Source organism: Miscanthus floridulus, chromosome 8, assembly GCF_019320115.1.
Source record: "Miscanthus floridulus cultivar M001 chromosome 8, ASM1932011v1, whole genome shotgun sequence".
Classification (NCBI taxonomy): Eukaryota; Viridiplantae; Streptophyta; class Magnoliopsida; order Poales; family Poaceae; genus Miscanthus; species Miscanthus floridulus.
Window position 1 is genome coordinate 6,787,266 of NC_089587.1, and position 23,976 is coordinate 6,811,241.

Consider the following 23,976-nt stretch of genomic DNA (forward strand, 5'->3'; position numbering starts at 1 on the left):
AAAGAAGACCCCACATGGATACATTTAATTAAATTTTATGTAAAAATAAAAAATAAAAAACAAACATAAAAATAAAAAATAAAATAGTATCATGTGAACATCACAAGAAATATCATAGAACATCGCATGCATACTACATGAACATGACAGAGTACCTCATAGAACATTATTGTATACTACGTGAACATTACATGTATACTACGCGAACATCATAAAATACATCATAAAACAACACAAAATGTATCATAGAACATCACATATATACCACGTGAACATTAAAAAAAACATCATAGAACATCGTTTGTATAACACGTGAACATAAAAAAATAGAACATCACATGTATACTACATGAACATCACAAATAACATTATAGAACATGACATGATATACTATATGAACATCGCAAAAATATCATAGGACATCACATCTATACTATAGAACATAGCATCTCATGAAAATATAGAAAATAAAAAATTAAACATGAAAAAGTAATTAAGTAAGGTAAAATAGAAAAGTAGAAAATAAAAAATCTATAGAAAACATAAAGCTAAAAGAGGAAAGTAAAAAGAAAGAAATACAAAAACAAGAATAAAACATAAAAATAAATAAAATAAAATAAACGTAATAATTAATTATAGCAAAAACAAAAATAAATATATAAAAATATAAAAGAATGAAAAGAATAATAAAAATCACATTAAACGAAAAAATAGGAAAAAAATAAGAAAAATAAATAGAAGAAAGGAAATAAAGAATAATAATAAAACAAAAGAACAAAAAAGAAAACAAAAAGAAATAAAAGTAAAAATAAAAAATGAAAAACAAAGAGGATAATAAAAATCACATAAAACAAAAAATAAATATAAATAAAAAATAAAGCACAAAAAGGGAAAAGAAAAATAGAAAAGAAAAAGAAAAAGAAAAGAAAAGAAAAGAAAAAGAAATGAAAAATAAAATAAAATAAATGACTAACGTACATAGTTTTAAATAGCGGACTAAGGTGTTTAGCGGTATACTTCTAAATCAGCTAATAGCAGAGCTAAATTGAGCCATAGCGGCTAAATTATACGTGAACACAGATAGCGGCACACTGGCCCTGTTTGGATACTCTAGCACAGCTAGAGGTTAGAGTTAGTTTCTAGCTCAGGACTAGCCCTGAGCCTAAGAGATGTTTGGATACAAGGGTTAAAATGATAATAAATGTGCTTTCCAAATTATTGGTGCGGGTGAAAGTAGAGAGAAAACAGTGGACCCCACCTCAAATAGCACCAACTAGCCCAAATAATCACATCTTTGGGGGGATAGTTTTTTAGGGTGGGCTAGTTATAAATAACCCACTCTAACTCTCCTGTTTAGCTACTTTAGGGTTAGTGAAGCTCCAACTAACCTAAACTAGCTCTAACCTATGAATCCAAACATGGCCACTGGCTTGAAAAGCTATAGCGGCGGCTATAGGAGAGATTTAAAACGCTTACCCAGGCGCGCCTTCACTTCCGTACGAGTTCCGCGCTCGTTACCCAGACGCGCCTTCGCTTCGTACGAGTTCCCGCGTGTCGGACCCGATGATTCCCGGTGTTCGTGAGCCATGCGAGTGTTGCAGGTGGGCCTGCCGCGGTGCGCGCGGTCTGCATGCCCCGCGAAAATTATTGCGCGCTGCTGGCCGAGTGGGCGGGAAAGCTACCGGATGGTTGTCCGATGGGCGGACGCTAGCACCCCGGAAAGAAACGATGAAAATAAAAAAAACAAATAATTCCCGTATTTCAAATGGGCCCGATTGTTCTTTTGCACGGGCCAATCGACGGCCACCTCACATGCATCCGCTACTCCAGGCTTGCACTGGCCTGGACCGTCAGTTCTTCACTTCTTCATGCAGAATTTGCTCAAAAAAAAAAGTTCTTCATGCAGAAAGCTCCAGGAAGACCAGGATGAAGATGCATAGCAGAGGAGATGGCTCAGATGGAGAATACTATGGTCCCCTCTAAAAAAAAGATGGAGAATACTATGGTGGAGACAAAAAAAAAATGCTAGGATTTTATAAGGAGAGTGTTGGCACTAGGGTTTCCAATCTGTCAAATCTCCCTAGAGAAATCACATTGCTCCATGGGTATCTTTTGATAGCGTCAATATTCAACTTAGCTATACAGCCATGAAGTCAGAAATGAAGATCTGGTCGTTTTTGTATCCATTCTACCTTCCTATGTAGAACCCCCCCAAAAAACAGCCATGGAGCATTGACCAAATAGCAGTTTATGCCTTTTTTTTCTGGTAAACTTTCTTATTGGCATGCAACTCTCGAAAGATCCTAGCTATACAGAAGGAAGGACGTCGAGGGCCACTTCCTTCAGTGAAGGCATTTCGCCCCGTTTGGCTTACCTTATAATCCGCATTATTCAGCTTGTTTTTTCAGCAGGAACAATGTTTTTCTCTCACAACAATTCAGCCGGAACAGTGTTTTCCAGCCAATTCAGCCAAGTTTCCTCTTGTTGATGCAGGCAGACGTAGCTTCCAGACGATGCTTTTCTCAGGACCTTCCAAGGTTCAGGGTAACACCTGCCAGATAACAGTGGTTTGGCAAAATAAGATGTCTAGGCTTGGTTTGCGCAAAGTTATGTAACGTAGTCCTTGTGCCATCACAAATCGTTCTACAAGGTCAGGTTTTGTTTCAGTCTGAACTACAGTTAGCAACATAATTTAGGGCCCTCTGCGAAGTATGACAGGTGAGGCCTTCACAAGTTTTGAATGCCACAATAATTAACATTTCATTGTCAACGACTTTGACTAATCCTGTAATGATATCTACAAAATTCTGGGTTCAAACGCTTTGTACATATGATGAAGCGTCTCTAACTATCTATGAATCTATGCTAACCATGCTTATGTAAATGCATGTTATGCTAGATTTGGGGAGAACCAATTGTAACAAGCATAGGATCAGAATGCAAACCTGAAAAGCGTTCCCCCTTTAACTCCCTTGAAATTGTTAATATAGTAAACTGTATCCAGCTTCGGGAGAAATGTTTTGGAAAGCTCTGCAAATTTTGGGTAGAAGAAAGATGGATAGTCTTCGCTAGTCAAGGAATTAGAGTTCAGTTCACAAGCATGCATTTTTAGGCACAGTCGGCACAAGATCTCATCTGTTGAGAAAAATGCTTCTCAAAATGCAAGATTTTCCCATAAAAGATAATGTAGAACAACGTGATTAACATAAGAAGAAAAAATTAACTAATGCATAAGGAAATCTTCATACATGCTGAAGGATACATCCACTTCTTATTCGATCTAGTTCTCCATTGAATATTATCAATTTCCGGTTGGTCCCAACTACTGCTTCCTTGTAAAGTTCTTCGACCACAAGCATTTCTGTAAGCCACCATATTTCTGTTAGACATAATCTGCTGCTCCCCATTTCTCCTTGGTTGGAGATTGGTCAGCTCGGCCGACCACTCCCTGTTGGGAGTTGGGGACTGATCGGCTCTGCCGACCAGTTTCAGTAGCTGTAGCAGTATTGCAATATGCCACCTCTAGTACATTAGTGGGTAGCTATTACATTAGACTAGTACATTAGTGGGTAGCTATTACATTAGACATGTCTTGGTAGTGGGTTGAGGTAAGCTTTGTACTGTTAGGAGTAGTTGGTATACCCTGTACCTTAGTAGTAGGTAGTTGGTGTACTCCTGTATTCAGGAGTAGGTAGTTAGCCAACAATTATATACCTGGTAGAGGTACAACTAGAGTTGTATATATTCCATCCAAAGGACAATGGAATACTTAGTTCATTTGCCACAAACCAAAGAGCAGGGCTTCGACCAACGCTGGTGCTTGTGCTGAGTGTGCGCGCGTTGTTCTCAATCTCTTCTTCTACCTATAGCCATAGTGAGTGAGTGTGTACTGGTAAGCTAGTTGCTTACCTGTGCGGGCAGCCAGGGATCAACAAGTAGTATCAGAGCCGTATAAGCGTCGTCGCCAGACTAACCGCTGGCGATGACGGATGGTTTGGAGATGGGCGACAGCAGCGGCGCTGCTGTGGCTGCCCAGCAACGACAGGAGATCATTGTGCGCACGGTGCGAGAGGTCAGCGGCACCAGTTGGCCGACGCTGACTCGCACCAACTATGGCGAATGGGCGGTGACCATGAAGGTCAAGCTCAGAGCCCGACGGCTCTGGAATGCTATTGACAAGGTCACCGACAACGAAGAAGACAACATGTCAGCGTTGGAAGTCATCCTCGCTGCTGTGCCAGCGGAGTACAGGGAGCCGTTGGGGGCGAAGAGCTCTGTTAAGGAGGCGTGGGAGGCTATTGCGGCGATGCGCGTTGGTTCCAACCGTGCAAAGAAGGCGACGGCCCAGCTGCTGAAGTAGGAGTACGCCAACCTCAAGTTCAAGGATGGTGAATCGGTGGAGGACTTCTCCCTCCGCTTGCAGACGCTCATCAGCAAGCTGAGGAGCCACGGCGTCACCATCGACGAAGAAGATGCGGTCTCCAAATACCTCCACTCCGTGCCTGCGAAGTACATCCAGATTGTTCTCTCCATAGAGACGATGCTGGACTTGTCCACCCTCACCATTGAGGATGTGTCAGGTCGTCTACGGGAGGTGGACGAGTGCATGAAGCAGGACACAACAACGACGGACAGCGGCAAGCTGTTGCTGACAGAAGAGGAGTGGGCTGCTCGGATGAAGGAGAAGTCCGGGAAAGCCTACTTCAGCCGCGGTGGTGATGGCAAACGCCGCGGCAAGGTTTCTTTGGAGAAGAAGAAGAAGAATGTCGACCCCAACGCCTGCCGGCGTTACGGGAAGACGGGCCATTGGGCAAAGGAGTGCCCAAATCGCAAGCAGGAGAAGCAGGCTGAGGCTCATCTGGCGCAGACTGATGATGATGATGAGGCCACTCTCCTGATGACGATGTTCTGTGCACTGCACGACGTTGAGGTCAAGAAGGGAGATGGGATGGCGGTGGAAGGGCCTAGGAAGGCTCTGAAGTCTGTCAACCTCGACGAACCACGCGTCCAAATCCACCTCGGACGTGTGGGTGGCGAGCAGGAGCAGCGGTGGTACCTGGACTCCGACGCTAGCAACCACATGACGAGCTCCAAGGCAGCCTTCTCCGAGCTCGACGACGACGTGACCGGCACGGTGAAGTTCGGTGACGGCTCAAGGATGGCGATCCGAGAGCACGGCACCATCATCTTCAGGTGCCAGAACGACGAGCACCGCGCGCTAGCTGATGTATATTACATCTCGCAGTTGCGTTCAAGCATCATCAGCATTGGTCAGCTGGATGAGCGCGGCAGCGAGGTACTGATCAAGGACGGCGTCCTCAGGATCAGGGACCGGGAGCAGCGGCTTCTTGCCAAGGTAAAGAGGTCCGGGAATCGGCTGTACCTGCTTGACCTCAAGGTGGAGCAGCCCATCTGCTTGGCTGCACGGCGCACGGAGGAGCCGTGGCTGTGGCATGCCCGGTATGGACATCTCAGCTTCGACGCTCTTGGTCGGCTGGAGAAGATGGTGACTGGGCTGCCTCACATCGAGCACGCAGGCGAGCTGTGTGACAACTGCCTGGCCGGAAATCAAAGAAGGCTGCCGTTCCCGAAGACGACGAAGTACCGCGCGGCAGAGACCCTCGAGCTGGTCCATGGTGACCTCTGCGGGCCGATCATGCCAGCGATGCCCGGCGGGTGCAAGTACTTCATCTTGCTGGTGGATGACTGCAGCCGGTACATGTGGCTGCAACTTCTGACCAGCGAGACTGAGGCGGCGGAAGCGGTCAAGAAGTATAAGGCGCGCGCAGAGGCGGAGAGCGGCAAGAAGCTGCGCGTGCTGCGAACTGATCACGACGGCGAATTCATGTCAGTGGAATTCGCTGCGTACTGCGCGGATCAGGGCATGGTGCGACACCACACCGCGCCGTACTCACCACAGCAGAATGGCGTGGTGGAGCGGCGGAACCAGACGGTGGTCAGGATGGCGAGATCCATGATGAAGGCTAAGAAGACGCCGACGGAGTTCTAGGGAGAGGCGGTGACCACGACAGTGTTTATCCTCAACCGTGCGCCCACCAAGGCCCTGAAGGGCAAGACGCCGTTCGAGGCTTGGCATGGACGCAAGCCGAATGTGTCCTTCGTCAAGACATTTTGCTGCGTCGGCCATGTGAAGAACACCAAGCCTCACCTAGGCAAGCTGGAAGACAAGAGCACGCCGATGGTGCTCCTGGGCTACGAGGAGGGCAGCAAGGCCTATCGGCTTTATGATTCCAAGAGAGGCAATGTGGTGATCTCTAGGGATGTGGTGTTCGATGAGAAGGCGGCCTGGGACTAGGACAGTCCGGGCACGGGGAAAGCTGGCAGCTTCATCAGCACCTTCGTCGTCGAGCGCATGGTCATCCATGGTGGTGGAGACGCTGGAGAGGAGGTGCCGACCACTCCAGCAACAAAGCCAAGCACTCCTGGGGCAGTGCCGAGCACTCCGGGAGGAGTGCCGAGCACTGCAGAGGGCGTGCCGAGCACTTCAGCAGTAGTGCAGAGCGCTCCAGTAGTGGATCCAACCACTCTGGCAGTGGTGCCAAGTGGTCCAGCAGCGATGCCGACCACTCCGGTAGAATAGGGAAGCCGGGGACCACCGATCGAGTTCACCTCCCCTTCGAGCGACATCAGCGAGTTCGTGGATGCCTTCCACGACGGCGAGGAGGTCCGGTTCCGCAGGCTGGACAACATCGTCGACAATGCAGGGGCCACAGGCCTGGCGAGTCGGCTGCTCGACGATCCAGAGTTGCTCCTTGTTAGTGCCGAGGAGCCACCGACGTTCGCAGTGGCTGAACGCGACGCCAGTTGGCGACGGGCGATGTTGGAAGAGATGAAGGCCATCGAGGACAATGGCACATGGGAGCTGGTAGATCCACCGGTGGGCCGCAGGCCGATCGGCTTGAAGTGGGTCTACAAGGTGAAGCGGGACGAGCGCGGCGCCATTGTCAAGTACAAGGATCGGCTCATCGCCTGCGGCTTCGTGCAGCGTGAGGCATCGACTTCGAGGAAGTCTTTGCTCCGGTGGAGCGAATGAAGTCCGTTCGCTTACTGTTGGCCATGGCAGCAGCGAAGGATTGGCGTGTCCACCACCTCGACGTCAAGTCTGCGTTCCTCAACGGCGAGCTCGCGGAGACGGTCTTCGTCAAGCAAGCTCCGGGCTTCGCCGTCAAGGGCGCTGAGCACATAGTACTCAAGCTGCGCAAGGCGCTCTACAGGCTGCAGTAGGCCCCTCGGGCGTGGAACGCCAAGCTCAACGCCACCTTGGACGAGCTTGGGTTCACTCGCTGCGCTACAGAGCACGCGCTCTACACGCGGCGACGGGGGAAGGAGGAACTCGTCATCGGCGTGTACGTGGATGACTTAATCGTCACCGGAGCGCGAGCAGAGGACATCGACGGTTTCAAGCGTGAGATGGCGGCTCGTTTCAAGATGAGCGATCTCGGCGCGCTCTCCTACTACCTCGGCATCGAGGTGAGGCAGGGAAAGCGGAGCATCTCCTTGGGTCAGCGCGCCTACGCGGAGAAGCTGCTGGAGCACGGCGGCATGGCGGAGTGCAAGCCGTGCGCGACTCCGATGGAGGAGCGGTTGAAGCTGAGCAAGCACAGCACTGCTGCGAAGGTGGACGCGACGCGCTACCGGAGTATCGTCGGCGGGCTGCGCTACCTCACTCATACCCGACCAGACATTGCATTCGTGGTTGGATACGTCAGCCGTTTCGTGGAGGACCCGCGCAAAGATCACTGGTCGGCAGTGAAAAGGTTGCTGCGCTACGTCAAGGGGACGCTCGGTCAAGCGATCATCTTCCCCAAGAGTGGCAGCAAGGGAGGGTTGCGGCTCACGGTGTTCAGTGAGCACCCCCAAGGCAAAGGAAGGTGAGCCGGAGCTCACTGTTTTCAGCGATGCAGACATAGCGGGCGACATTGATGGGCGACGAAGCACCTCCGGCGTGCTCGTCTTCTTTAGAGCGGGCCCCATTGCTTGGCAGTCGCTGAAGCAAAAGATCGTTGCACTGTCGACGTGAGGCGGAGTACGTCGCAGCGGCCACGGCGGCGTGCCAGACTGTCTAGCCGCGCCGGCTGCTGGGCGAGCTGACCGGCGAGGAAACTCACCCGCCAGCTCTGATGGTGGACAACTAGCCCACCATCGCCCTCGCCAAGAACCCTGTCGTCCACGACTGGAGCAAGCACATCGACATCAAGTTCCACTTTCTCCGGGACTACATCGATGGAGGGCAGATCGTCATCGAGTTTGTCGAGACCGGCAGACAGCTCATTGACATCCTTATCAAGTCACTCGGACGGCTGCGGTTCATGGAGCTGAGGAAGATGATTGGCATGGATGAGGTCAAGGCATCGGGCTAGCAGCAGGATTAGGGGAAGAATTGTTAGACATAATCTGTTGCTCCCCATTTCTCCTTGGTTGAGACTGGTCGGCTCAGCCGACCACTCCCTGTTGGGAGTTGGGGACTGATCGGCTCTGCCGACCAGTTCCTGTAGCAGTAGCAGTATTGCAATAGGCCACCTCTAGTACATTAATTGGTAGCTATTACATCAACCATGTCTTAGTAGTGGGCTGTAAGCTTTGTACTGCTAGGAGTAGTTGGTATACCCTGTACCCTAGGAGTAGGTAGTTGGTATACTCTTGTACTCAGGAGTAGGTAGTTGGCTAAAAACTATGTACCTGGTAGAGGTACAGCTAGAGTTGTATATATTCAATCCAAAGGGCAATGGAATACTTAGTTCAGTTGCCACAAACCAAAGGGCAGGGCTTCGACCAACGCTGGTGCTTGTGCTGAGTGTGTGTGCGCACTGTTCTCAATCTCTTCTTCTACCTCTAGCCATAGTGAGTGAGTATGTGTGCTGAGCTAGTTGCTTACCTGTGCAGGGCAGCCAGGGATCAACAATTACTAAAATGGAAATCTCGAGTACTAATGGAGGGGATATCTCAGACTGAAGCAAAAGGGAGAATGCAAACCATTGACATTGAAGTAAGGATAAGCCACAAGGAATGTCTCATCTTCTGGTTTGACACGATCTGCCATTTTGACTTTTGTTGTAAAACCAAAATCTTCGAATAAGGATGGTTTTGTAAGATAATCTAGCTTCAGCGAACATCCTTCAAAGGCTGATTGTCTTGCAAAAGAAACCTCATTTGCCTCAGGGAAGAACTGAAACACGTGAGATATGAACAAAGGGATCAACCAAGAGTTGGGGCATAACTAGTACATCTACCTGTACTAATCTCTAATAAAAGTTGCAAGGGTAAACCATGCATAACTCTGCCTTTTGCTATTCCAGAATTTCTAAATGATGCCGTAATCATTCATAAATATAAATATTAATGACTAGAAAATCCTGATAAGGACATACTACTATGGTTCGAGTTGCTTTCTCTGCAGGTACAAAGCGATCACAAAATTCTCTAATAAGAAGCATGCTTCCAGTCATCTCATTTCCTCCTTCACCATCACCTAAAAGTAAGAATAGAAACAAACTAGAGAGTTCACTGAAGTAGAACCAGGGTACACCCTCCAAACTGAAATAAGTCGTCTTAGACTTTCATACTCTTTAAGTGTAAATCATCAGAGTTTCTAGGCAACTGTCCGTTTTCACCCTTATGCCTTTGTTAACTGAATGGTATCACCTCCCATGAGTGGGGTATCTTTTGCAATGTGTAATAAGTGCAGGGAATTAAAGTCACTTCAATATTTTCTTAGTTCATATGCACAAGTCTAAACCAACTTATGTTCAGAATCAGAGGGAGTACGTACACAAAAGGTCACGAACTCGAACCTGGCACTGGTTTGTAGTCCAGCTCTAGGGAACTCGATTTCCTGTATATGTTGCATCACAACCTCTTAATAGTTGACACAAACAAAAAGTAACAGAATTCAATTAAAAGATCAGATTGAAGCTAACCAGCAGCTGCTTTCCATCCTTAAAAGCTGATTCAGCAGCTTCTTTAGCCTGAAATCACTACAGGTGTATCCCATTAGTCATCCAATTATCTAGTTTTTTCTTTTCAAAATTTCAAATAAGCATGGCCCAAAGTGCGAACAATTGCTGTCATCTGAGATTCTGAAAGGTACAGTTCAAATGCAAGGGATACAGGGGAAACAACGATGGTGGAAATTTGTAGCAGGTGGACGGCAGAAGGAACAGTGGCTATGTGATGCCAAATAATAAGGTACTGGCTAGGGTAAGGGTTTGAAGACCGGAAAAGGGCAAGATCGCTCTCATCGACATGGGGTCTCTCTTGAATGCCAGGAGACTGATCAGCCTTGTTCAAAACTTGTTTATTTCATTGTTTGATTCCCAAGGTCCCTTTATATATAGGGAGGACCAACTTGACACATAAGAAACTAAACCTTTACTACAACAGGATCCAGACTTATCTCTGTCTCTAATTTTCTAACAAATCTCATCACTTTCTTAACTAGATAATCTCTGTCAGAATGTTTGATTTGGGGATTGTTATCTCCCTGACAGGAATGAAGATGGAATGGTGTGCACGCATCCTTCCCAAAATATTTGTCGTCTGTGACGTCATAATTTTATTGTCAAATTCTGGAAATTCCACATTATATAAGCCATAGTTTCCATCTGACTTGTTAACTTCACATCAGTTCGTTTTGCAGCAGAAGCACCTAGGCCTGAGTACCAATCTGTCAGATGTTCACTTGGGGGAAGAGAGCCCAGGGAGGACAAGGGGACAGTAATCGCCATGTGAACAGTAACCGTGGATGAACAGTGCGCGTGAGGAGAGGAAAAGAGGCCGCAGTGGAGGCTGTTGGTGAGGAGAAGGGGGAGGCCGGTTGAGCCAAAGGCAGCGGGGAGAATTCCCATAACTCTGCTTAATCATTACTGATATATGGAGGGGAAAGACTTGACCCCTAAGACTTCTAATAGATTGATTCTTCTAACTAGAATCTAATCTAATTACAACTCAAAAATAAACCTATTCCTTAAATCCTTTATTTCCTATAAACCAGACACTTTAGATTTTTCCGTCCTTGTTGGTTTCTGCCAACCATATCAATCCTTTATTTGACTTGTTCCTAACTTAACCTGCGACCTGGCTCAAGGCCATAACAAATCCCATAACAGTTTGTCATTTGATAGTTAAATGGCATCACGAGTATAACTAAAAGAAATTGCTGTTAAATAACTTGCCTTCTTGAAAACTCAAGCCCACATACTCGAGACACAAATTATAAATGAACAGTTAAGTGGGGACCCTACCCCCAGTTGAGATCTCCGCAAAGAGGCACATTCTTGCTAAGCAACTAATATAGGCACGCAAAACTGGCAGTGTGTCATCAAGCAAGCCCATAAAGCTAGCGATATTCAAGAATTTTGAGTTCTCCACCAATTACCTGCATCAGAAGTTCTGTGTAATCAGTTGGGAACTTTACATCAGACACATTGCGAGAGCCCGGGTCTCCAGTGACAGCACGAACTTGGAACCCATTTCTCGAATTTCTGCTTGCCACAGTGAACATACCACCAGTGCCATTGCTGATTGTAGCAGGTATCCAATTAGAGGCCTTTAAGAAACCAAGAAAAAGAATAAGAAAGGCTAAAAACAAAAAGTAAGCAAAGAACAAAATATATAGTTTGTCTGGGGCAGTGTACTTGTTTATTGAGAAAGGGAGTTGTGGAGGTAATTGGAGGGTTAGCCATGGAGCCATAAATGGTTGCCATGGCCATGGATTCTGTGTGTGGACGGATATGTGCGTGGGAACTGGGGTGGGGAGAAGGAGTGGGGGTGAGAGAAAAGAGAAGGTGTGCAAATATTAAAGGGAAAATGGATAGCAATGTCTTTGCGGGGCCTTACTGTGTTGCTGTGGTGGGGACCATCTTGTCTGTTACTGACAGTTACATGATTGTGTGAACATGCTGCTCAGCTCATAAGAAGTAGACTTTTCCCCAGCCCTGCATATTTTAAAATTCTGATTGATTAGGATATAAGTAACAGCTTCTCAGAAAAAATATATAGATTAGCTGAAAAAAAATCAATTGGTACTGTTACTTGAGATGGAAAATCAATTCCATTAACCACCGACTTTGCAGAATTTTGTCTGTACTTGCATTCTTCCTTTAGAGTTCATTTTATTTCTTCTCTGGCACTGCATCAACATGAGAACCAAGATCCTAAGCTGGTTTTCTGCTTCCTCTCCCATCAGCACAACTTCCTTAGCTATTAAGCACCGCATTAACAGACACCTCAGCTCTTCTAAATGTGATGTCACCAGCAAGCACTCCATCTTTATCCATCCTCTAGCAGGTCAGGTACAATGTCGCTAGTTTAACACCAGGCCTTTTGATATTGCTCCTCAAAAGTAAACTATTTTGGAGTAATCTCCATAAGAACAATTTTTAAATTATCTAGTGCATGTATGTTCCATATAAAAACCACTGAACAGTAGCATTATCAGAGTGACTTGAAGATGAAGCATTTCTCGCTGCCCTCTGATCCTGCACTTGTATGCCTAATTTGTATGCCAATTTTACTGAAAAATACCCTTGAGTCAGGCAACCAAGCAATCATCTTGCATGGCCAAATTTGTTCAGGTTCATCTTCAGAGAAAATATCAATCACCAACTCTGAGTCCCAATGGCCCATAGTAGGATAAATTCTACTGAAAGGATCTGGTTTGAGGGTCCATTACCTCACATTGACTCGCTTAGCCAGACACCAGGGTTCCAAAGGATGTCACCATCATGCTGTTTTGAATTCCTTGATTGTGATCTTGAAGGAATATCCACAAGAGAAGACTGAGCTCCAGCAAACCATCACTGTGTAATTCCTCCAAAGGCTTTCAATTAGAGCATTCATCGCTACTACCATGTATCAATGTTTGAATCCATCTGAATTCCTTTTGATAACCATGTCAAAGGATGTTGCCATTAACTTGCCTCTTCTATCAAAATAGAAAGATTATCAACTTCTTGGCATATCTGCTCAATCAAAGGATGTGCATTATCATTTGATGAGAAGAAAACAACGTCCCCCTTCAGCTCAATCCAACTACACCCAGTCTCCTTCTTCAACCCCTGTTCTTTCATGAGACCTCTAACACTAGCAGCACTGCTCCACATCCCTTTAGCAGCATATATGTTTGACAAGAGTGTATACATTCCTCCATCAGAAGGTCTCGACTGAAGAACATTTTTTGCTACGAGTTCCCCAAGCTGGATATCCCCATGAGCATTGCATGAACTAAACAGTGTCTCCCATGCATTTATTTGAAGGTTGGAAGGGATTTTTCTGGTAAAATTATAAGCCTGGTGAACAAAACCTGATCTTCCTAAGAGATCAACCATGCACGAATAGTGATCAGATCTTGGAATCAAGTTCCAATCTTGTTGCATACTTCTAAAATAGTGGCAGCCTTCATATAGATACCCTTTGTGTGCACAAGCAGACAACACACTCAGAAACGTTGCATGATCTGGGCTAAACCCATATTTGGTCATCCTGTCAAAGAGTGTCAGAGCTTCAGCAGCTAGACCATGATAAGCATATGTCGCAATCATGGCATTCCATGTCACTGTATCCCGTTGCACAGTCAGGTCAAAAACTTGGGAAGCCTCAGTAATTAGCCCACACTTGGAGTACATAGATATCAATGAGCTCATCACCAGAGCATCATGCTCAAAGCCGGTTTTGATCGTGCAAACGTGCACCATTCTTCCACACCCAAGAGCAGCAAGAGAGGCGCAAATAGAAATAGCCACGCTCCAAGTGGCCTGGTCCGGTCTATATCTTCCTCGGGTCATTTCGGACAGCAAACTTAGTGCTCCTTCATCTTTGTACCCAGAGATCAATGTGTTCCATGACGTCCCGTCTTTCTCAGGCATTCTCCTAAACCAGGTAGTAGCACTCTCCATGTCTCCTTGTTGGACATATCCTTGTAAGATTGTATTCCATGATACCAGATCTCTATCAGGCATGTCAGCAAACAATCTCAATGCATCATCCAACCTCTCACTCACCACAAAACCACCCATCATTGTGTTCCAAGCAAGGACATCACGATCAGGCATGTCCTGGAACACCTTCCATGCAGCATCAACATCACCATTCTGTAAATACCCACGCACTATGGCTGTCCAAGATACAGTATCCTTTTCAGGCATCTCATCAAAGAGTCTCCGTGCAACCTGCATCATCCCAGCCCGTGTGTATCCTGTGATCATTGCATTCCAAGAAACAAGGTCCGGTCTCTGCATCCAACCAAACAGCTCCTCTGCATCCTTCAGGTAACCATGTTCGGCATAACCAGACAGCAAAGCATTGCACACTGAAGTCGGCGGCAAAGGCACACAGTCAAAGATCTCCCTCGCTTCACGGACCCGCTTCCTCTTCATATACCCAGAGATCATCGTGAGCCACGACACATCATTCCTCGCCGGCATCACGTCGAACAGCTCACGCGCCCTGTCGACCATCCCGTTCCGCAGGTAGCCAGAGATCATCGCGTTCCATGAGACCACATTCCGGTCAGGCATCCGGTCAAACAGCTCCCTGGCCTCGGCCACCCTCCCGCGCCGCGCGTAGCCCGTCAGCAGCGCGGCCCACGAGACGGAGTTCCTGGACGGCATCGCGTCGAACACCCCGCGCGCGTCGGCGAGCATCCCGTTCCTGACCAGGCCCGAGATCATGCAGTTCCACGTGAACACGTTCCGCTCGCGCATTTCGTCGAACACCCGGCGCGCCGCCCCGACCCTGCCGGCGCGGAAATGCGCCATTATGGCACGGTTCCATCGGCCGATGTCGCCCGCGTGACGAGGCGGCGGTGGCCGCGGCGCGCGGGTGTAGAAGCGGTGGAGGAGAAGTGAGGCGCGGCGGGGCCAGCAGGGCAGACGCCGAAGGTTCTGGAAGGTTCCTAGCATGTTCGGAAGCCTCATCATCAGAGGAAGCGGCCGGGTAGTAAAGATGGGAAGCTGCTGTACTGTTCTGTTCACACTACACTGCTCTGTTCTCCGTCACATGCGAGGTGCACCGTTCGATCTGTAATTAACGGCCGTGATCGACCGCACACGTGGCAAAATGGATCCACTCCGGTCGCGGTCAAACTGCTGTTGGAAGGAGCCCACTCCACGGCGCAGCGCAGCAGCTTGCGGTTGCGGGCATGTCATGTGGCGCCTCTAGCTCGCGGCCGCAGATCGGCGCCAGCGGCGGTGGGTGGAAGCGACCCAGGGCCATGAAGCATCAGCCGCAGCGCGACGGGGAGCCGTCCCCGTCCCCTCCGCCGCAGAGGCGGCCGCGCGGGTTCGCCTCCGCTCCCGCGCCGGCGGCGGGGGGCTCGCCGCGGAGGCGAGGCGAGCGGGAGCGGGAGCGGGAGAAGGAGCGGACGAAGATGCGGGAGCGGCACCGGCGCGCCATCACTAGCCGCATGCTGGCCGGGCTCCGGCAGCACGGGAACTTCCCGCTCCCCGCCCGCGCCGACATGAACGACGTCCTCGCCGCCCTCGCCCGCGGCGCCGGCTGGACTGTGCAACCCGACGGCACCACCTTCCGCTCCTCCAACCAACCACTCCTGCCTCCACCTCCTCCCCAGCTGGTCCGTGCACCTGCTCCCAACTCTCCTTTGTTGCCTCTGTTTACTAGTGGTACTTCAATTTTGTCTAGTAAAATTACATACCGGCCTGCTAATTTTAGCGCTGTACTAGTATCCTGCTTATAATCCATGCATTGCTATCCTAACAGATTGTAATTGGTGCTACTTGCAGCATGGAGTGTTTCAGGTTGCTTCTGTGGAAACCCCAGCTTTACTCAACACTCTGAGCAGTTATGCCATCGGAACACCATTAGATTCTCAGGCATCTGCCCTACAAACAGATGACAGTCTGTCACCATCTTCACTGGACTCAGTTGTGGCAGACCGAAGTATAAAGACTGAGAACTACATGAATTCCAGTTCAATCAGCTCTCTCAACTGTATGGACAATGATCAGGTGACCTACATCTTGTGTTGGAATAAACCCGATCTGCTCATATACTGTCATGAAATAGTTGTCATTACTGTGTTATAAAAAAAAAAAGTTGTCATTACTGCAACCTCCTCTTTCGAGTTGCTCAAGCAACTGATTTTGTACATCAAGTATATCTCGCGTCTCAGTACATCTAATGAAAATAATTTTGTTTTGACACTAAACGATAAGATGATACTTCAATTCATCTTGCTGATAGGACTCAAGGCCTATCGTTCTTTACAATGACTCGGGGTTTACGTATTCCTTCCATTTGTGTGCCACTGTCGTAGCCATATTAGTGCTCACAATGTTCAGCTTGCAGTAGTGTTCTAGTCACACCATAAAGCAATTTCTGTAGCACCTTTCCATTATTAGTCACTCCGTACTACACTAGACTGACAATGTTTCTCTGATTGTTGAATCTGTAGCAGTTAATGAGATCATCAGTAGTGTTCCCCGGTGATTACACCAAAACTCCATATATACCAGTTTATGCTTCTCTGCCTGTAAGTTCCCAGCAAACTCCTTAGTCCTTGATTTGATGTCTAATGTGATTATCTGGTGGTGTCGAATTGTTTATTTTTTATCTACAACTATCAATATATAAAATGGTTGTATACTGAGTTTGTATTGTCTGGTCAGAGTTCTGAAACTTTTTTACTGGATTTGCTAGTTGTTGTGACTGCTCCATTAAGTTGTATTGCCAATATCAAACATGTTGTATTAAGTTTATGTGCTGTTAAAAAAAAATCTTGAGAACTGAAAAGGCAAGGATTGTGTCTGTTAGACATCTGTTTCTTAAAATTTCCATATTTGTGACCTATTCCAAGCCCCTGCTATTACTGTTTACTGCAGATGGGCATTATTAATAGTCACTGCCAGTTAGTTGACCCAGAGAGTGTACGCGCTGAACTAAGGCATCTGAAGTCTCTGAACGTGGATGGGGTTGTTGTTGACTGTTGGTGGGGGATTGTGGAAGCCTGGACTCCTCGGAAGTATGAATGGTCTGGTTACAGAGACCTTTTTGGCATAATTAAAGAGTTCAAGCTGAAAGTTCAGGTTAGGCATACTTTCTAAATTTACCATGCATTAGTAGTCATTTTGAAGTTTACTTGGAAATGTAAGACATCGAACTATAGTTGTGGATACAAGGCATCTATTAAAGATGATTGGTTATATCATTGCATGCTTGATTTCCTAACTCCTATAAACTATAGAGGACAGATTCTTACAAACTATGCAAACACAAGGGACTTTGATTCTTCGAATGTAATAAGAATTATGACCTCCAATTTCTATGAAGTAAAAGAACTAGACTTTCTGAGTTTATATGATTATTTTCTATCAAAAGCATTGTGTAATGTTGTAAAATAATTAATATCCTTTTTAAAAAAAGTTTGGTAAAACTTTCCTGTTTCTCCTTTTTCACCAGGCCTGCTTATATTGGCTAATTAGTGTTTTTTTACAAACATCTATTAAGGTTGTATTGTCATTTCATGGGTCTGGAGAGACTGGATCTGGTGATGTGTTAATCTCTCTCCCAAAGTGGATCATGGAAATTGCAAAAGAGAACCAGGATATATTTTTTACGGATCGCGAAGGTAGAAGAAACACAGAATGCCTTTCCTGGGGGATTGACAAAGAACGAGTCCTTCGTGGGAGAACTGGCATTGAGGTATTGGGTCATCCTTGGTAAATTTTCTCCTCTCTTCATCTTTTTACAAGAAATAGGCGTACCATTCTCCTTACATTACTTTGGCTAGTTCATTATTTTGCCATCTTTCTGCACTGTGGTGCCTACAATTTAATTCATCACGATTGCAAAACAATTTTCCATTTTCCTTGTATTAAAACACTTATTATCTTTAGCGTACCTTCTACCTAGCTTTGTTTCAATGCCATACTCTAAATGAAGAAAAGCCTAGTACATCGAGGCTTAATGAGGTCATTTGCAGGTCTATTTTGATTTCATGAGAAGTTTCCATATGGAATTCAGAAACTTATCTGAAGAGGGTCTTGTTTCTTCTATCGAAATTGGATTGGGTGCTTCAGGGGAGCTAAGATATCCTTCATGTCCAGAAACAATGGGCTGGAAATATCCTGGTATTGGTGAGTTTCAGGTATTTACTTGTACTTAAATACCAAGTTGAAATTTGCAAGGGATTTCTTTTGGGAATAATCTTCTAAATCGATCTTTTCCACTTCATAAACTCTTACGTTCTGGACATACGAACCCTGTTTGCATTCAGTATTTGTGTCATAGTAATTCTTAAATAACAACATGGCTTCTGGTGCATCATGTCAAGAATGGGGCATTTAAGCTGCTGTCCTTTTACAAGGGACTTAAAGTTCTTGCATTTGGATAAAGAGGCATGCCCCACAAGAAATCTCTTAAAACAAGTAATAACTAATAAAAACTACATTTCAAACAGGTTATTAAACACAGCAACAGATTTGATCGTTATACATCACCGTGTCTGTGTCTGTCTGATTTATTATTAGATTACTCTGTCTGGTGTGTGACTTGGATTACTACTCAAATTCAAAGAGTACACATTTGGTGTGTGATAGTGTAATGCGTATGGGCCATTGGCTGCATTTCCTTTGTTGATTTCCATCGTTGACAGTGTTATGACAGGTACATGCAAAAGAGTTTACGGCAATCAGCACTGTCCCGGGGTCATTTGTTTTGGGCACGTGGACCTGATAATGCTGGCTATTATAATTCAAGACCACATGAAACTGGCTTTTTTTGTGATGGAGGCGATTATGACAGCTACTATGGACGCTTTTTCCTTAACTGGTATTCTGGAGTGCTCATGGATCATGTGGATCAGGTGCTGTCGCTTGCTAGTCTTGCATTTGATGGAGCAGAAATAGTTGTGAAGGTGTGTAATGCTGGTCTGCATAGTTATTGTTTGGCCTCTGAAGCACTGTTCTTAGCTTCTCAAGAAATCATGCCCCCCTATGGTTGAGCGCACCGTAGCGTTCAGAAGTATCCTTTAATATTTGCTGTCTGAAATGTCTGTTAGTTCATGACCCCAGAAAACTGCACAAAAAAGGATTCCTCTTTAGCATAAATTTTCTAGTTTATTCTGTATTGAACCACCTGCTCGAGTGTCTAAAGCAGCTGAAGGTTGCTTATTGCCTGGCAGATTGTTAATGGGTTACTCAATGGTTGGTTGAGAAATATTACCTCAGACATGGATCTCAAGGATTTAGGTGAAGGTTGCTTATTAGGTTACTCAATTCAAGTCAAACTTGGTTGATTGAGAAATATTACCTCAGGCCTGGATCTCAGGATTTAGGTTATATAAGTCACAATTGATGTACGATAGTGTAGTACTCAGTAGTCAACTTAAGTCAGAACATTTTCCATACAAGTTTGCAAGTACTATATCAAGAAGCAAATTAGAAATTAGAATGCTATGCATAGATTAAAGGAAGCTATTACGCAGAGGTTCTCAGGCCGAAAAGAAGCCAAGCCTGTTCGTCTTTGTCAAAATGTTATTATGCATTAGCCTGATGTTTTGTCGTTTTGCAGTATAAACTTAGAGCAACTCCAACAGTTTGGGATTTTTTGTTTCCCAAATCTTGGAGTTTGGCAACTCCCCAAATGTTATGGCAAAGGAAAAAAAGGTCAATCTCCAATAGTTTCCCATAATTGACTTGCCAAAATGAAAAGTTGGGCCCACGATCTTGTTTTTTGCTGCGGGAATACGCTTTTCCGCGCGAAATCTTTAGCGTCGTCGCGCCAAGAAGCCGCCGCCACGGACTTCCATCCCTCGTGCGGTTCCTTCACGGCGTCTGGACGTCACAGCCGGGCTTCTCCTCCTCCCGCCAGCCATCACCGTCCCTGTTGCCTTGCACGTCGGATTTGGCCACTAGTACCTGGCAGTCGACCACCAGCACCTCCCAGGCGGCCTCCACGAGCTCACAGCCGGCACATCTCCCAGGTTTGTGCTGCGTTGATCAATAACTTGCGGGTGGTCGGGATCAGTTGTTTGATCTTGTCCAATTGTCATTCGCAGGCGGGTTAGTCGACGTCATGAGTGGTTTCAAATCACTTCTCCAAAGAGAGTTGGATGACGATTCACTGATAGCACACAGAATTTACAGGTAACACACAGCATACTCAATGTACTGATAACGCACTTTAAAAAAATATTATTCATTACAGTAGACTGATAACATAAAATGATCTTAACAATTAAATGAAAATGCAATATGTAGCTAATATAAATCTGGATGATGGTTCCATAGGTGCTCGATGAGGTCTTCTTTCAATTGAAAATGTGCTTCCTGGTCTCTAATCCTTTTATGAGCATTAATAAATTCTGCAAGTGGTCGAGTAGCCTGGCCACGATTAGGTTGCACATTTTGACCACCATAATCGAACCGCTCATCAGGATCGACGAATCCTTCATCTTCAACAATCATATTGTGCATGATCACACAGGCCCTCATGATCAAAGCAAGTGTCTCTATGTCCCACAAGCGAGCTGGTCCTCGAACAATGGCAAATCTAGATTGTAGAACCCCGAAAGCTCTTTCCACATCCTTCCTCGCTGCTTCTTGTGCTTTGGCAAAATATTTGTTCTTGTTCCCCATAGGTAGAGAGATGGACTTGACTAAAGTAGCCCATGAGGGGTATATACCATCTGCTAGATAATACCCCATGGTGTAATCATGACCATTAATGGTGTAGTTCACATCTGGAGCTCTACCCTCTGTCAGGTTTGCAAATAACGGAGACCGATGAAGGACATTGATGTCATTATGTGACCCAGGCATTCCAAAAAAGGCATGCCATATCCAAAGGTCATTCGAAGCAACAGCTTCTAAAATAATAGTGGGCTTCTCCACATGCCCCTTGTACTGACCCTGATGTTCGACTGGACAATTCTTCCACGCCCAATGCATACAGTCAATGGACCCTAGCATTCCAGGAAAACCCCTTCTCTCACCGAGTGCCAGTAAGCGTGCCGTGTCTGTCTCATTGGGATGTCTCAGGTACTCATCTTCAAATAAATCAACAACTGCAGCAACGAACCTACGTAGGCTCTCAAGTGCAGTACTCTCTCCAATGCGAACATACTCATCTGTAGCATCAGCGGGAACCCCATATGTGAGCATACGAAATGCAGCAGTGACTTTTTGGAAGCAACTTAATCCAAGTACGTTGGCCGCATTTCTTTTTTGCACAAAGTAATCATCATGTGACTCAACAGCATTCATTATGCGTAGTAAAAGCTCCCTACTCATCCTATACCTGAAGAAAAATAAACAAAAGTTTAATAACACATATAATACTTAAGTGCATAGTACGGGGCAATCAAAGGTGAATGACCACAAACCTCCGACGGAATAAATGTGGTCCGTACGTTGGATTATCCGCCAAATAATCTTGAAACATCCTTCGATGGCCGCCTTCTCTATCTCGATAAATAACAGCATGGCCAGGGACAGAACCACCAGGTCTTCGTTTATGACCCGAAAACGTTTGGACAATTGCAGCAGCTGCGATGATGAAATAATCATCGTCGTCTGAAGATGAATCATCCTCCAATTCTCTTTGGAGAAGTGATTTGACACCAGTCATGACATCGCCTGAAAATGACAATTGTACAACAAGCAGTCGCGACACGAAGGAGACGACGCGAGTAAAAATGAATTGAAAACAAGTATACAGTATCATCACGTCGGCCATCACCAACAGCGGCAAAAGCAGGCATAGCAGCACGTCGGCCATCATCACTTGGCCAATGAATTGAAAACAAATATACAGTATCATCACGTCGGCCATCACCAACAGTGGCAAAAGCAGGCATAGCAGCACGTCGGCCATCATCACTTGGCCATCACCGGGCCATAGCAGCACGTCGGCCAGTAGCACGTCGGGCATCAGCACGTCTACAATCCACCATGCCGCGACCCTAAACCCTATCTGCTACGGTCTACTCGGCCATCAGCGCGGCAAGCAGGTAAACCACCATGCCGCAACCCTAAACCCTATCTGAACCCTACCAGCGGAATCGAGAATTGGATGAGTCGTCCATACCTCAACCCTACAGCCGCCGCCGTGGATGATATGGATTGCCGCTGGCGTGGTCTCCCTTGGATGTGGATCGTCGTCAATGATGAGGATTGCTACTCGGCTTCGTATTCAGGAGATGTGGATCGCCGTCGCGTGATGAAGGCCTTCGCGCGCGCGGGAAGAAGAAGCCCTTCGCGCGCGCGGGAAAGGGCCGGCGGCGTGCGTGGAGTCGCGATGCGCAGTCGTAGAACAGCGCGCATATATCCGCGCTTGGGAGGGTTTTTTCCCAAGTTGCCAAAGATGGGTAGGAGGGATGGGAAACTATTGGACAGTGTTTTTTTGTCAATTTGCCAAAAATTGAAGGATGGGGAGGAGGGATGGCAAACTGTTGGAGTTGCTCTTACAGGGTATAATTTTCTGCCCTGGTAAATCCAGCAGTTGTTGCACACATTTTGCGACATCTTTTTACCTATTTGGCTGTTCCATAACGATGCAAACCTCTTTCATCAGGTTCCATCTATCTATTGGTGGTACAGAACTGCAAGCCATGCTGCAGAGCTTACAGCAGGATTCTACAATCCTACAAATAGAGATGGATACTCTCCAGTTTTCAGAATGCTCAAGAAGCATTCTGTAATTCTTAAGCTCGTTTGTTATGGACCTGAGTTTACATTTCAAGAGAATGATGAAGCATTTGCGGATCCAGAAGGTTTAACCTGGCAGGTGGAGATGTTCTAACTTTTTTATTGGCATACTCCATGCATTTCTTGGCCTAATTTCATACACATAAAAAACTACACAGGTAATGAATGCGGCATGGGATCATGGGCTATCTCTATGTATAGAGAGTGCTCTTCCATGTCAAAATGGTGAAATGTATTCTCAAATCCTGGACACAGCAAAGCCTAGGAATGATCCTGATCGTCACCATGCTGCGTTCTTTGCGTACCGTCAGCAACCTCCATTCCTTTTGCAGAGAGAAGTTTGCTTCTCGGAGCTCTGTACCTTCGTAAAGTGTATGCACGGTTAGTCTCAGTTCCGTCGATTCCTCATATTTATCATTAATAGTTTCATTAGCATATGTTCTCATCTATATATTACCATTAATGACTGGCAGGCCACTAAGTTTGAGACTTATGCAATTACTACTTACTGCTGAGTTGTAGTATATGTAGAGAGAGGATTGTCCCATTATTTGTCCATAACTTTGTAAATGATTTGTCCACAGGGGAGGCTCCCCAGAATGGAGAAGGCTGAATCTTGTTAGCAAAATGCATTGGCTATATACGAATAAAAGTAGGTGGGTTTCGGATTTGAGCCACTTTTCATGGCGATGGTGAATACTCTGATTCGCCGCCAGTAAACTTCTAGGTCCTATTCAGTTGATTCCAGTTTGTCAGCCATCTGCCCTGTTACTCATTGAACTGAACAGGTGCCTTTGCAGCCTTACCATAGCTTATAACCTATGGAAGTTAGCATACCATTTGTTGTAGCACGCATGGAGTATAGTGGAGTTCTGCAAGATACAATGGAAATGCCATGGGTTGTTTGCCACCCAGGTGATGTATACAGCGACGAATGGCCTGCCAAAGCAAATAATATTTGCTTATTGAAGCTAGTTATTAAACCACTTGGTAAATGAGAGACGTTTATGAGAGCCATCTGATGCGAGATGAATGCTGATCAGTTATCCTCTTCTTCCTGCCCAGTGTGTGTGCCCCATGAGGCTGACCGCTGGACCCATGAAACTCTGCACCTATGGTTGTGGGTAGCAAATGCGCTTCTGCGAATTCAGCGCACCAGCGTCCTCTCGTGCTTCCCAGTATTCAAGAACGCTGTGGGAGACTTGGCATTCGCTGGAGACTAGCTGTGGGCATTTTTATTTTATTTCTATTCTCCAGAACTTTATTAGCATCAGATGGACTGGTAAACACCTGG

At 46.2% G+C, this 23,976-nt stretch overlaps 4 protein-coding genes across 9 annotated transcripts; 1 reads left to right on the forward strand and 3 right to left on the reverse strand.

Annotated features, from left to right (window-relative positions):
• Positions 1–2,004: 2,004 nt before the first annotated feature.
• Positions 2,005–11,768, reverse strand: LOC136475589 (protein LPA3-like). Of its 2 annotated transcripts, XM_066473110.1 has the most exons (9): positions 11,655–11,768; positions 11,396–11,566; positions 9,939–9,986; positions 9,820–9,853; positions 9,390–9,490; positions 8,995–9,187; positions 3,263–3,361; positions 2,946–3,063; positions 2,005–2,551 (listed from the first exon to the last, which is right to left on the reverse strand). In XM_066473110.1, exons 1-9 carry the CDS (start codon positions 11,727–11,729, stop codon positions 2,428–2,430), a joined length of 963 nt encoding a protein of 320 aa, XP_066329207.1. In that variant the 5' UTR covers positions 11,730–11,768; the 3' UTR covers positions 2,005–2,427. The 2 variants fall into 2 exon arrangements, with proteins under 2 accessions (XP_066329207.1, XP_066329206.1); XM_066473109.1 differs by lacking the exon at positions 9,390–9,490 and having other exon boundaries at positions 9,791–9,853.
• A 91-nt stretch (positions 11,769–11,859) lies between these two features.
• Positions 11,860–15,083, reverse strand: LOC136475588 (pentatricopeptide repeat-containing protein At4g02750-like). 2 transcript variants are annotated; one of them, XM_066473108.1, is made up of 2 exons: positions 12,086–15,083; positions 11,860–11,954 (listed from the first exon to the last, which is right to left on the reverse strand). In XM_066473108.1, the coding sequence occupies exon 1, from the start codon at positions 14,934–14,936 to the stop codon at positions 12,930–12,932; it is 2,007 nt and encodes a 668-aa protein (XP_066329205.1). In that variant the 5' UTR covers positions 14,937–15,083; the 3' UTR covers positions 11,860–11,954; positions 12,086–12,929. The 2 variants fall into 2 exon arrangements, with proteins under 2 accessions (XP_066329205.1, XP_066329204.1); XM_066473107.1 differs by having other exon boundaries at positions 11,880–11,971; positions 12,052–15,083.
• Positions 15,022–23,518, forward strand: LOC136475587 (beta-amylase 8-like). 4 transcript variants are annotated; one of them, XR_010763215.1, is made up of 10 exons: positions 15,022–15,589; positions 15,759–15,983; positions 16,430–16,507; positions 16,857–17,060; positions 17,434–17,676; positions 17,957–18,121; positions 18,629–18,889; positions 19,546–19,957; positions 20,033–20,120; positions 22,549–22,684. XR_010763215.1 is itself a non-coding variant. In XM_066473104.1 (10 exons), the coding sequence occupies exons 1-10, from the start codon at positions 15,158–15,160 to the stop codon at positions 23,293–23,295; spliced, it is 2,073 nt and encodes a 690-aa protein (XP_066329201.1). In that variant the 5' UTR covers positions 15,030–15,157; the 3' UTR covers positions 23,296–23,518. The 4 variants fall into 4 exon arrangements, 3 of the variants coding, with proteins under 3 accessions (XP_066329201.1, XP_066329202.1, XP_066329203.1); XM_066473104.1 differs by lacking the exons at positions 19,546–19,957; positions 20,033–20,120 and adding exons at positions 22,841–23,063; positions 23,267–23,518 and having other exon boundaries at positions 15,030–15,589; positions 22,549–22,761; XM_066473105.1 differs by lacking the exons at positions 19,546–19,957; positions 20,033–20,120 and adding exons at positions 22,841–23,063; positions 23,267–23,518 and having other exon boundaries at positions 15,030–15,589; positions 16,433–16,507; positions 22,549–22,761.
• Positions 20,134–22,402, reverse strand: LOC136475590 (protein ALP1-like). The gene is made up of 2 exons (XM_066473112.1): positions 21,359–22,402; positions 20,134–21,273 (listed from the first exon to the last, which is right to left on the reverse strand). The coding sequence occupies exons 1-2, from the start codon at positions 21,904–21,906 to the stop codon at positions 20,235–20,237; spliced, it is 1,587 nt and encodes a 528-aa protein (XP_066329209.1). The 5' UTR covers positions 21,907–22,402; the 3' UTR covers positions 20,134–20,234.
• Positions 23,519–23,976: the final 458 nt, after the last annotated feature.